Source organism: Tamandua tetradactyla, chromosome 12 (assembly GCF_023851605.1).
Source record: "Tamandua tetradactyla isolate mTamTet1 chromosome 12, mTamTet1.pri, whole genome shotgun sequence".
NCBI lineage: Eukaryota > Metazoa > Chordata > Mammalia > Pilosa > Myrmecophagidae > Tamandua > Tamandua tetradactyla.
Window position 1 is genome coordinate 51,990,047 of NC_135338.1, and position 13,617 is coordinate 52,003,663.

The 13,617-nt window shown below is 51.6% G+C and overlaps 1 protein-coding gene across 4 annotated transcripts in view; it reads right to left on the reverse strand.

The window, feature by feature from the left end:
- The window catches only part of CCDC88C (coiled-coil and HOOK domain protein 88C), a 149,560-nt gene that overhangs the window by 59,392 nt on the left and 76,551 nt on the right, over window positions 1-13,617 (reverse strand). For all 4 annotated transcript variants that reach the window (XM_077123347.1, XM_077123348.1, XM_077123349.1 and 1 more), the window contains 4 exons: window positions 12,591-12,731; window positions 12,012-12,196; window positions 11,270-11,351; window positions 10,723-10,881 (listed from right to left, as the gene is read on the reverse strand). In XM_077123347.1, coding sequence (XP_076979462.1) covers window positions 10,723-10,881; window positions 11,270-11,351; window positions 12,012-12,196; window positions 12,591-12,731 — 567 coding nt within the window. The remainder of the gene's footprint in view (window positions 1-10,722; window positions 10,882-11,269; window positions 11,352-12,011; window positions 12,197-12,590; window positions 12,732-13,617) is intronic.

Sequence of the window (13,617 nt, forward strand, 5' to 3'; positions counted from 1 at the left end):
GTGCTGAATTTCCCCCCCCGAATGCCTTCACAGTTTATGAACACATGCCTGAATAGGAATCTGTTGGTTGGCAGTTTTCTAAGGCTTTCCCCACACACGGATCCTAACACTTGGGAACTGGGCTGATAGTCCTCGCTTATTCACGACTTGTTCACTTTCCCCATACATGGGCCAGAATTCAAGATTCTTGGTAGCGAAGAAACCATGCTCATTCTGGGCAGCAGACACAGTTTTGATCAAAGCCTGAGATCTGGCAAAGGCTGTGGTCATTAGACTGGGTTCACCTGCATGCCCCTCTCTGCCATCTGTCCCCAGCCATCTGTGTGTGGCTGGGATGGGACACAGAGGATACAAAGATAAGCAGGAGCAAGAGGTGGGGCAGCAGCAGTGGGCAGAGCAGCCAGCACTTTCTGGTGCCTACTTGGTAGCTGGCCTCGCACCAGGTGCTCTGCGTCCCCGCCTCACTCACTCCCTCACATAACAGCTCTGGGAGGGAGGTAGGAACAGTCTCCTTTTAGGGATGGGGGGACTGGCTCTGATTAATTAAGGAATGAACCCAGTGCCAAATCCTGTGTCCTTTCTGCTATCCTCAGCGGCCTGTACACCCAGCTTCAAGGGGCCCATGTGAGCAAAAGAAGCCCAGACTGCAACTAATTAATGAGCCAGAACATGCTGTGGGGCTTCAAGGAAGATGATCTGGCCTTTACTCTCTGGTTCCTGCCTCTGCTGCTCTCAATGGATGTTCCAGCTAGATCTACCCACCAGCATAACTTGGTATCGCCACTCTCTCATTGCTGTACTCACAGAGCACAAGCTGTTCCTCCAGCCTCATAGCCAACTCCTACTCAGCCTTCAAAACCCACTCTGAGTTGTCCCTGAGAAGGACCCCTGAATCTACCCTACCCCGCTGCTGAGTTGGGCACTTAGGCTCCCATAGTGTCCTGGGACACTCTGAGGCAAAGGCAGGCTGGCCTTTAGTTCTTCCCTCAACACTGACCTGCTCAGGGGCAGGGACAGTCCTCCTCTGCTCTTGTGAGCCTTTAGTAATAGTTAGAAAACACTCATCAGCTGGATCACACTGCGAGGAGGAACTGGAAATGGCCCATGAGGTAGACCCTGAAGGATTTGGAGATTTCCAACAGGCAAGATGGGCGAAGGGGCCCTGAGCAGAACGTAGCATGGAATAGCATGATTTCTAACTGCTATGTGATATGTCTTCCTTTTCTGGTGGTTTCAACTTCCACCATATTAGGCCACAGAATATCTCAGCTCACCCTACACACTCCACCTACCTCAGAAGTGAGAAACCAGATATGAAAGAGAGCTGCACCCAAACTCCAAAAGCAAGCCAAGGACTCTGCTGGTGTGGAGGGGAAGCTGGATCCCATACTCCTAGGAGGCTGCCCAAGGCCAGACCACCCCACCACCACCCTGACCCCAACTGAACTGGCAGGCTATTTAAAGGCTTGACTGACCCAGCCCAACAAAGGGCAGAGGGAGCCGTGTTTATTTAGTCCAAGGCCAGACTCCAGGACTGGCCCCCAGGCGGCTTTTGAGCTGCCAATGCCAGCCTCTTCGGACACCCAGGAGGATGACCTTCAGTCACAGCCCAGGTTGGCGGTTCCCAGGCCTGCCGCATGCACTGGCCAGGGGACCCTAAGTGAATTCAGGTGGTTTCCTTCTTTCTATGTTGGGCATGAAAACAAAGGTGGTTTGAGGATTAGATAACACATGGGAGATACCCCGCAGCGGCTGTTACTACTGTCACCTCACACCCTGCAAAACACTGTTCAACCCAGCACTGCGTGAGAGCCCATGTATCCCAGGCAAGCACACGTCTCCTGACACCTCATGGGTACCAGGCTCCAGAGAGGCTGCAGAGTCACAGGAACAAATGGCCCCTCCCAAGGAGCTCAGGCCCACAATCCCCAAAGGGATTATGCCCAGCCACAGAAAGTTGGTCTCAGATGCAGGGGGAGTGAGTCTGGGAGTCTGGTGCCTCAGGCATCACCCACACCTGCTCGCTGGGTCTCACCAAAATCCCTTACAGTCCATGGAAAATCTGTTTTTGTTTTTTTTTTTAAATTTATTTATTTTTTATTTATGATACATAACCACATACAAACACAAATATTCTCATCATATGATCATTCCGTTCTTATTATATAATCAACAGCTTACACTATCATCGCATAGTTGCATATTCATCATCATGATCATTTCTTAGAATATCTGCATCAATTCAGAAAAAGCAACAAAAAGAAAACAGAAAAAAAATTTCATATGTACCATACCACTTACCCCTTCACCGATCACCAGCATTTCAATCTACTCAATTTATTTTAACATTTGTTCCTCTATTATTTATTTATTTCTAATCCATATGTTTTTTGTGCCCGTCGATAAAGTAGACAAAAGGAACATCAGACACAAGGCGCTCACAACCACCCAGTCACACAGCGACAGCCATATCATCATACAGTGATCTTCAAGAAACAAGGCCACCAGAGCACAGCCCCACATTTTCAGGCAGTTCCCTCCAGCCTCTCCATTACACCTTAACTAAACAGGTGATATCTACTCAATGCGTAAGAATAACCTCCAGGATAACCTCTCGACTCTGTTTGGAATCTCTCAGTCATCGACAACTTATTTTGTCTCATTTTGCTCTTTCCCCTTTCGGTCGAGAAGATTTTCTCAATCCCTTGATGCTAAGTTCCAGCTCATTCTAGGATTTCTGTCCCACATTGCCAGGAAGGTCCACACCCCTGGGAGTCATGTCCCACGTAGACAGGGGGAGGGCAGTGAGTTTGCTTGTTGTGTTGGCCGAGGGAGAGAGGCCGCATCTGAAAACCTGCCTGATTTTAAGCTTCACCGGATGTGACGAGCATGGCAGGCTGAACCAGAAATCAAAGAGCAGGTTGGTCCTGCTTTAACTTCTTAGTGCAGTGAATTTTATCAAAGCTCCTTAGATGTTATTATGAAATAAAGAGAAGCACAAAACCCAAAGTTGGAACAGGAGATCTCCCTTTTCAAGGGGTTCTAAGTCCCCTGAATTTTAACTTTCCCCACTTGAGCAGTAAGGCCTTAGATCAAACAAGAGCTGCTAGGCGGGGCTCTTCTCCATGGGCATTGGAGCAGAGGCCCCTCCATGAAATCCTCTCCCTTCACCTCTCCTCCATGCCCCTTTCTTTTGCTTCTTCCTTGCCAGGCTGAGGCTGATGATGAGTCATTGGCGGGCAGGCAGGGTCCTGGAGGCAGATGGATGTCTGAATGCCAGACCCACCTGCTTACAAACTGCACGATGTTGGCCACATTACTAATTAATCTCCAGGATTTTTTCAACTGAAAAATAAGTGTAACTAATCATGACTGCCAGACCTCGTAGGGAGGGCCATCATGAGACTTAATTATACTGATGTAAGTTGAGAGCTTAAGACAGTTTCTGGCATGTGGCAAAAGCTCCATAATCACATAAGTTATTATTACTGTCCCTTTGGAAACAACTGTGTGCAAAACTGGGCAAACTACAGGCCACAGGTCTGTGAAAAGACTGAACATAAATAGTTTCAGCTTTGCAGGTCAGGTGGTCTCTGTTGCAATTATCTAAACTCTTTCCTGGTAGCCTGAAAGCAGTCATAGGTACCACGTAAGTGAATGGGCATAGCTCTGTTCCCTTAAAATCTTATCTACAAAAACAAATGGCAGGGAGTATTTGGTCTATGGAACATAGTTTACCAACCCCCGGGCTGGAAAACGTGCTCAGGCAATAAGGCACACCCTTTGTCTTCAAGGAGTTCAGTCTGGTGGGGAAACAGGTAGGAAAACATAATCATGGCAATGCCACATGGAGAGTGCTGCTGAGAGTTAGGACAGGGGTACATACATGTCCAGAGAATGCAGGCAGGGCCAGAGCCATGGGTGACCCTGGGCAGCCAACCCTTTAAATCTCTTAGTGAGAGTGGACCAGTGCCTGCAAAGTCATTTTTAAAGTTTAGCTTCAACTTAAGTAATTGTGCTTTTCCAAAAGAAAGACATTTATGTTTTATCAGCTAAATAAGGAGTCTTTTTGAAAGCCAACCCTAGAAATTTAAGGCTTCTTGGTACCCGTTTTGACTTGTTCTGGGGAGATCTGAAAGCCTACAGATTTCGGCTAACCTACTGCAAATCCTGAATCAGGGGAGACTCCACTGGGATGCAGCTCCTGAGCCGAGTTTGATGGAGCCTGGAGATGTGAACCAGGGGGAGAGCGAGGCACCTATGCAAAGGCTCAGAGGGGGCGCAGCATTGCCAGAGCATCGGGTCCTGCAAACAGGTGTGTGCCAGCCTGAGGGATGGGGCGTGGATTTTATCCCTAGAGCAACGAGGGGCTGGATAGATGTGAACAAGAAGAAGGACAGCCAACTCCAATGTGTGCACAGGGCTTTCTGCATGCAGGCTCTGAAAGAAACAGGAGCAAGCAAACTGAGGTAGCCAGGAGGCAGGGGCACACACTCAGCTCTTCAAAGACCTGCCTCTGGACAGGGACAGGTGGGCTGGTGAGGGTGGGTGTGCCAAGGGCCTGGAGCACTGTGGGGTTAAAGGGAGTGTGTTGGGGGGAGCTGGTCAAAGAAGAATCACAGTTGACTCGTGCTGTGGCTTTTGTCCTGAAGTGGGTGGATGGTGACTCCTGTCTAGAGAGAGGATGGGGTCAGGTTCAGGGAAGGCCAGAGGAACTTGGGCAGTGAGTTTGATTGTGATCCCTGAACTCTCCAGACGGACAGAGGCCTGGAATGCAGGAGAGATACCAGGCCCAAAGATCAGAGTTTGGAATTTTATTGTTTATCATGTCAGTTCCAGGAAGAGGGCAGGAGGCAGATGAGACAGCCATGGAGAGGAAGCACAGGGAGGGAAGACAGCAGAGGGTGACAACCAGAAAGAGGGGCATGGATTATGTAAGGGGGCAGGCAGAGGATGGTAGTCAACCGTGTGGGCCCGGGCAGGGAGAACTAGAGATCCACTAGGCGACTGCCTCGTTAGGGAGGTGAGCAGAGGAGAGCGTTCAAGAGGGAAGTGGTCTGGTGCCCGTTTGGCAATGGGGTCATGGGTTCTCTTAACTCACAAGAGTGGTTTCAGATGAGCGGTAGAGGGGAAGGTGGAAGCTGGACTGCAGTGGACGCGGGAGGGAAGGGTTGTAGGATGAAGACTGGAGATGATAACTGTGAGCAATTCTGCTGGGGGCTCACAGGAGGCTTGGCCCCCTCTCCTAGGCCCAGAGAGGGATAGGACAGACCTGCTCGCCCTACTTGGAGGCTGAACACGAATCCAGCTCCCAATTGGCCAGTGCCTCGCCAATCCTCCACCCTATCTCTCTGGCCCTGGCTGACCCCTTGCTGTGCTGATCTGTTCTAGGGGGCCCCATCTCCTCTTGGAAGACTCTGTTAGAGGGTGGCACTCCAGGATAGGCTCACTGCAAATGTGCTCCCATGCCACCAGGGGACCAGGGATCCCAGAGACTACCCAGACCACCCTCCTTTTACAGATGGGGGAACTGAGGCCCAGGGAAGGGACAAGATTTGCCCCCATTCAGCAAGACAGTAGTGCAGCTCAGATTGTGTCCTGCCAGTCTCTGAACCAGCACTACCTAGAAAGCTATAAATCTCACATGAAGCACACAGATACGTCCAGCGTCCACTATGGCCAAGATGCACACAACACCTGTGCACCAGCCTTGTGCTGATGGGGTGAACCTTCAGCCAATGGCAAAACATGGGAAAAGGGCATTTTCCAGGCCATTTCCTTCTGCCTTGGTCCTCCTCCCACACAGCCCTCTGGACAGCAGCCTTCTCATCCCCCTGCCCCGGCAGAGCTGGGACCACTGCCTGCAAAGGGAAGCCAAAGGCCTGCCACCCCCATGCAGTGCACCCCACACCTCCTACTGTATGCATCTGCCTCCCTCCTTTGTTTTACCCCTTATGCAAACAAGGCTAGGAGCCACATAAAAGGTGCTAGAAGTTTAAAAGCAGAACACGGAAATTTGTATTCCGTGTATTTCTAACCAGAAGTAACCTCCCCCTCTACCGCGTCCTTTATCTTTTTCTCTCACTGGCACCTCACACACGCTCCTTCTGTGATGTGCGTTTACGTGCTCCTCCTTGGCTACAGAGGGCACATTCTGGGCAGTGGATGCCCGGCCGCTTGTCTCTGGCACTATACCAGGAAGAGGGTCACCCATGTGCCGTGTTTCCCTGGCAGGTGCAAGACTCTCTGCTCTCCTGCCCATCACATGCAACCCCAACTCCATTCCAAAGGAGATGCGGGAACAAAATGCATGATTCCTTCCCCACCCTTCTCCCCAAGCTGCAAATCTACTGAGCAATGGTTTCTGACTTCTGTTGTGTACTAATTGCCAAGTGCCTCTGTGTGCCAGGCCCCAGGCGCAGTCCAACCCGATCCACCCCTGCCCTCAATCCACCCCTGCCCTCGGGGGCTCAGAGGTGACAACCCCACCCACCACAGCAGGAAGACAGGAGTCGAGGGCCTCAGCAGGAAAACACCGGGTCCAGCTAAGACTAACACCCTCAACATGGAAGTACAGAACCTCCAGGGAGGGCCTATCCTCAGGGGCTAGGATGGGGTCCAGGGATCTATTTCAACAGCACCCTCAGCTGATTCCGATACAGGAAGATAATGACCACATCTTGAGCAATGACAATTAAAGGCTTATCGGGAACTGTTTCAAAGCTTTAAACAGATTGATAGTTTTACTTGTTTCAAAACTGAAATGATGTGGTTTATGCAAAATGGTTCATATCCTATTGAATATGAATAGCAAACATACATATATGTATTACCTAGATTCTACAATTCACTCTACATTCTGCTATATTTGCACTGCCACATATCTGCCCATCTAGCCATCCCTCTATCCATTTTATTTTAGTTTTTTTTTTTAATACATATTACAGAAATCAGTACATGTCATACTTGGGGCTTTAGAATCTAAGGTTTTATTAGATTTATGTCAACTTTAATTCAGATACCTGCAGATTTCCACAAAGCACTGTGTATATGTTTTAATTGCTTAGAAATTATTCTTAGGAATCCCACGGTGAATTTCTCAGAAATGCACCTCACTGCCCTCTGAAAACTCTTGATTTTCATATAAAGGTATGCACACTCATTTATTGAAACACGAACACCCGGCCATAAAGTCACCAATGCAGAGCTGCACACGATACGATGCTCACTCTGCGCTAGGGGGGCCCTGAGGGGAGGGGGCTACCTTCAATCCTGGCAGCACCCAAACGCTAATGGCTTCCTCCTACAGAGTCCAGTGCTGCCGAGGTCTTCCAGAGTCCTCACCTGCAGCCCAGGTTGACCCCAATACACACCGGATGCCCTAGACAGGCAGCTGGTCAAGGGAGGCCCACGCGGCTGGACCTGGGCTGCTGCAGGTGTCTGAGAAAGTGGTGGCTCTGTTGCACCACAGCGGCCACTGGCTCTGCAGCCGCTAGCGCTGCCCAAAGACAACCTCAGGCACAACTCACTCAATGAGTACTCGTCCAGCCCCTATGGGCCAGATACTGTCCTAATGCTGACAACATATCCATGAACAAAGCCAACAGAGCTCCACTCCCAGGGCACCTGTTCCAGTAGGATTCAGGGAAGCAGCAGTCATAAAAAAAGGCAGAAAGCTAGGCAGAATTCAGGTCAGCTCGGAGGCCAGGTGACCCTGACCCATTCACTCATTCTCCCCAAGGAAAAAGGTCCCTCCCTGCGGGATAGGAGACAGAGATGTGGTGAACAGCATACAGTAGGTGCTCCACTAATGCTCACCCCCTCCTGTCCCAGCAGTGGGAGAGAGCTCACCAGACAAATGGAGCATCCAGGCTGCACTCCTGGTGAGAGTGACTGCCGTCGCCCTGGGCATCCTGACCCCCTGCTCCTCTTCTGATCCACTGACTAAACGGCAGCCAGGGTGAGCCTTCCAAATACAAGCCACACCACTCCCTCAGTGTAAAGGAGGATGCCACGCTCTCCCCACAACTGGGCCACTGGTGCCCTCCAGCCTTGTCTCTCACGCCCTACTTGGACACACCAGGACCTGGTGAGCCCGAACTTGTCCTGCACGTCCTCCAACATGTGGCTTCTCCGTCTGCAAGGCTCCTGGACTAGTAGCGCATGTCTCCAATCCAGGTCTACTTTCAACGCTGCTGCTCCAGGAAGGCCTTACCTTACCTGTCACCCCAGTCTGGGCGAGGCGCCCCTACTCTGCAGTCCCCTCCAAACAGCACTCATAATGCTCTGTGAAGACCAGGGGTTTCTCTGGTATCCATGCTACTCAATTAATGTTCATGATAGGAATGAGGCACAATCACTCATGAATGAAAGGTTTTGAGTCTGGGAAATGGGCAAGGGAATGAACTGCCGATTGCTCTACGTATCCCATAAGGACTGAAGACAACTGGCAAAACTGTTGTAAATACTCCATTGAGTTCAAATGCTCCTGCCCTGCACTGCTTCTCTGAGTACCAATATCTTGGGCATTTGAGAAGAACTGAGACTCAGTCTTCCCTACTGTGGCCCTGGGATGGAGCAGCCCAGCCCAGTCCACCAGCCCACCAGCCCACCCAGGTGTCTGCAAACCAAAGAAATGTCTCAAGCAGGTATGCACTACTTCTCTTGGGATTATTAAAATTAATATAAAATTAAAGCAGTACTAACTTCATGGAAATGTCTCTCAAGGTAAATTACTAATCAAAAGATATGCAAAGTACCATTATTACAATACAGAGGCACAGAAGTATTTGAGAACGTGGGAAAGGCATCCCCAGGCTCAGGCAGGTGGAGTCCCCTGTCTGAGTCCGGAAGCCCTGGATGTTGCGGAAGCCCAGCTCCTGCACAGGGCTCAGCGCCAGGCAGGAGCTATATCAACAAGTCTGTGCGACTGGGCAAGGCTGCCTGGACGAGGCTGGGAATACACATGGAGCGCCCGCCCCTACCGAGCAGGATCTTGTGGGGAGACGGGGAAGACCCACCCCTCTGTGGTCCTTCATGGGGGACACAATGGCCCCCAATGCATGGGAGAAGCTGCTGAAGCAGCAGTTCAGGGGACCTTGTGCACGACTGCCCCCGACCCACCCAACAGTGGATTTCCAGTGAGTGCCAGCGATGAAAGCCACTGGTATGCGCCAGTGCCCTGGAACCTGCCTGTGCCAGGATTTATGCTTTTAATAACCAGCCGTTCGGTGGACCATTTCCAGGCCAAAGACAAGAGCTGCCTCCCCTCTGCACCCCCCGCTCAGGCTGAGGCTTTTTGGCACAGCATCAAGGGCCCTTTCTCAGCAAGGGGAAAGGTGTATTTCCCAGGGGCAGACATTCCCGACTAGGTCGGAGGAATGACCACGCCTTTCAGGAGACCTTCAGCAAGGAGAGGGACGAGACTGTGCCCTCCAGGTCCGTGCTCAGGTACCTAAAGCTCCTGAGCAGTGAGGCGAGAGACCACAGGACTCTTTCTTAGCATCTCGCAAGTCCACGGTGAGCCCCAGATACACCGACTTTACCCAAAGGGAACTTTCTGAACACAATGAATAGACACATGTCATGAGAGCCACCTTCAACCCCTCTAAGATGGCCAACAGGGGACGAAAATCCCAAATCTTCAGCAAACAGGGTCATGGCACCCAACTGCTAATGTGAGGTGGTAAGGGAGAGGTCAAAGCCTCAGCTGACCTGACCAGAGCCTTGGCCTCAGCTCCCCATTTAGCCGTGACCCTTCCCCTGACTTCCTCCTGTGACCTCAGACAATTTACTATAAAGACTATTCAGAGTCGTTTCTATAGAATAAGGGTTTACTAAGGGACTGGCCCAAATGCCAGGGATTTATCATGTATTTTATCTCTTTCATCTAAAAAACTCATCAAATCATGTATTTACCCCTACTTTGTAGACAAGGCACCGGAGTCCTAGCAAGACTAAGCCACAGAAATTTTACGAGGTCCAAACAGAGATATGGGAATAGAAAGTCATCAACTGGCAGGAAGTGAGAGAAAAAACCCTAAAAGGAATTGCTGCCCTTCACTGACCAACCATATTCCTTCCTCTCTCTGCCTCTCCCTGACCTGATGCCTAGAGACAGAAGAGGAGCACCAAGGAGATTTCCTGGGGAACCCAGAGGCCGAGTGCAGGGAAAGCATCAGCTGCAGAAATGTTAGGGCTTGTGGTAGGTTGAATTACGTACCCCAAAAAACACAAGTTCTTCATCTTAACCCAGTCCCCGTGGTTGTGAACCCATCACATGAAGGACCTCTTAAAGATGCTACTTTTAGTTAAAGCATAGCCCAACTGAATGAGGGTGGGTCTTCATCCAGATTACTGGACGTCTTACAGAAAGAAAGGGGGAAGTCACAGAAGGAGAAGGGAGAAGACGCACCACAGCCAAGGAACCCTAAGGACTGTGGCAAGCCAGCATAGAACGCCGGCCTCCAGGGAGGAAGCAAGATTGGCTAATCCCTTGATTTTGGACTCCTTCTAGCCTCACATCTGTGAGCTGATAAATTCCCATTGCTTAAGTCAACCCACTATGTGGTTACTGTGATAGCAGCTCTGGCAAAGTAAGACAGGGCTCCTTGTCCCAAAACCTCCAGGGAGAGATCAGACCAAATGCACTTCTCCCAAAGCATCCAGTTGCCGCTACCGGCCCCGGCCCCTGCATCACTCTCCACCCGCCTGACCACCCACCTCCATGCGCGCCTTGTAGAAGTCCACGTCGTGCAGCTTCTCCTTGCAGCGCACCAGCTCCATCTCCAGCCTTTCCACACGGTTTGCCTTCTCCCTCAGGGAATCCAGTTCATCGCGGTAGGCGCGGGCCGATCGGGCATCTGCTGCCAGCTGGGTGTTCTGGGGAGGTGGGCAAAGCAGGAGGACCCAACTCAGGGCATCCCCGGCAGAAACGAATAAGGGTTCTCTGGGGAATCCCCGCAGTGTGGCATGTCCCAGGATGTCCTGGGGTGAGCAGTGCCTGGTGTCTGAGGGGTTGTGGGTGTGCCACCATGGGGGCTGGGGAGGGGTTTCCACATGTAGTTGCTAAGAAACACGGCCACCCCCACAGCAGTGCTCAGGACAAATGGCTCTCCGGCAGCTTTGCTGTGAGTGGGAAGGAAATAGAGGCCTTTGCTGGGAGTTCCTGGTGATGCATTCCCAGACCTCAGGGACAAGGTCATGTGGTGGAATCCCAGCCTCCGGGCCTCCCTGCCCCACGGACACAGGTCCGCGCCTTCCTGCTCACCTCCTGCTTAACCTTCTGCAGCTCCAGCACCAGCTGGTCTACCTCATGCCTGGTGTCCCCGAGCTGCTCTGTCTTCTCCTCCCTAAGGAAGTGAGAACGAAAAGGAACATGATCAAAGGGTTTCTCCTCTACCACTCTGCAAGGTCACCGAGGGAAGGAAAGGGCACTGGGTGGCAGTGGAAAATCTACACAATGGGTCTGAAGAAACATTCCCGACTCAGACGTCTGCTCACTTTTTAAGTTTTTAATGCCCACTTTCAAATCACATTGACCAGAAACAGGGGCTTCCCTTCAGAGTATGAAGGACAGGTAAGGAGACTCCAGCTGCAGCCGGCTCACTCGGGAGTGAGCTGGCTGTTGAGAGGTGGGAGCAGCCAGGAGACCTGCAGGAGACCAGGTGGGGCAAGCCGCATTCTCCCCCCAATAGAGAAATCATCCCAAATGGGTGGTCGTCCTGGCCCCACACTGGGCTTGCATGCAGACAACAGTCTACTTCTGCAGAGAGCCTGTAATGTTTCGTTGGCAGGAGCCCTAAGGATCCAGGTGGAGCTCCTCCTTCTGCAGGTTAGGGAAGGGAGGCAATTCAGCCTTGGAGCACACCCTAGGTTGCAGACCCCTCCCCTGCGGGGGGTGCTGTCTGTGTGAGGAAACCACTCACTAGAAACAAGTCTGCACCCCATGTCACCCCACGAAAGAGGTAGCCCCAGGCCACTGGTGGACGGGGCGGGCTGCTAGGACTCACAGCTCCTGCCGGACGCGCCGCAGCTTGGCCTTGGTGTCCGCCAGCTCCACGGCCAGGTGCTGCTTGTCCTCGCTGGACAGGCTGCTGGTGGGGCTGGGCGTGGAGTCGGCACTGCAGGACTTGAGGGGACTGGGTGGGTGCTGCGCCTGCAGGTAGTCCCTTTCCTGGCTGAGGTCCGCGATCAGCTGCAGAGAAACAGAGCGGGGATGGATGGAAACCAGCCGCAAGGACCCGCCTACCTCGTTTGTGCTTGGGCCCAGGGGGCTGGCACAATATTTTTTATTGATTTGATAAAACAAACAAACAAAAAAAACAAACAAAAAAACAAAAGACAAGGACAATAAAAGAGAAGACTTCGACTGAGACTGGGAAACAAGGAGGGAGGTCGCAAAGAGTTGATGCAAGTTTTTAAAAAGCAGCTAATTATTTAGTGAGAGGACGGGGTGGGGGGGTGAACGCAGGAAGGAGGTGAGACGCGCATGCTCCGATGAACTTCTCTCCTCCTGCGGGGACTGGGGAGCCGAACCAGGGAGAGTACCCGAGCCCCAACCCCTCCCGGGGCCACGGGGGTGCGCGCACCTCGGTGCACTCATCCCGCTCGTCGATGAGCCTCCTGAGGTGAGACACCATGCTCCTTGAGAGGGCCTCCAGCTCCTCCGGGGCCACGTCCGGGAGCTCCAGCCACTGCAGGTCGAACACGTTCTCCTGGTTGTGGGTCACCTGGGGGCACACAGAGGTACTGGGCACTGCGGAGGCCAAGGGCAGGGAGGCGGATCTGGGGGTGCTCGGGCGCCCCCCACTGCCCAGGCAGAGGCGAGTGGGGCCCTCGGCCAGGTGGACGCCGAGCCAGCTTCGATGCCCACACAGGTAGCAGCCTCTCACTTCCTTCGCACAATTAATCCCACACTGATGAATTTTCTGTGAGGGGATAGGGGGTGGGGACTTAGGCAAGTTTAGCCAACTCTCTTCAGCTAAGCTCCACTGATACAATCCACTTAGGCTTTCTGGAACTGGCTCAAAGTTCCAGAATTTTAAATAAAAAATATCATAAAGCACTTTCTTACAATTCATTATTACCTAGAGGGCCCTTTTGAAGACATTTTCATTGGAGCTACACATTTTGTAACACAAAGAATGTAAGGCTCACACAGAGGAAGGAGAGGGCAAGGGACATGTATCTTACACATGTTATTTCTCAAAATCTAATGCAAATATGGCACAGTGTTAAAAAAAATCTTATATGAAAGTGGCGGGTACATGGCAATCTTAGGTTATGTATTTATTTATTTTAATATTTTGCAATCTGACACAACTTTAAGGTAAGCCTGCATCTCCTTCCTTCCCACAGACCACCTAAGACCAGCTGGTTTACCCCTTTCTCTGGGGGAGCCAGTGGAGGCCCAGGGCTCTGTCTGCACTGAACAACCTCTGAACAGATGCCTGCTGAGCCCACCCTACCTTCCTGACCCTGACTCCCAGATCTGCCAGGAGAGGCCAAGAGTCTGTTTCAAGCTGTGTCCTCACCCCCATTTTTGGAAGAGAGAAAATACAGCGCTCAGGCCTCAAAAGGGAAAAAAACAAAAATGACAAAACAAGGGCATCCACT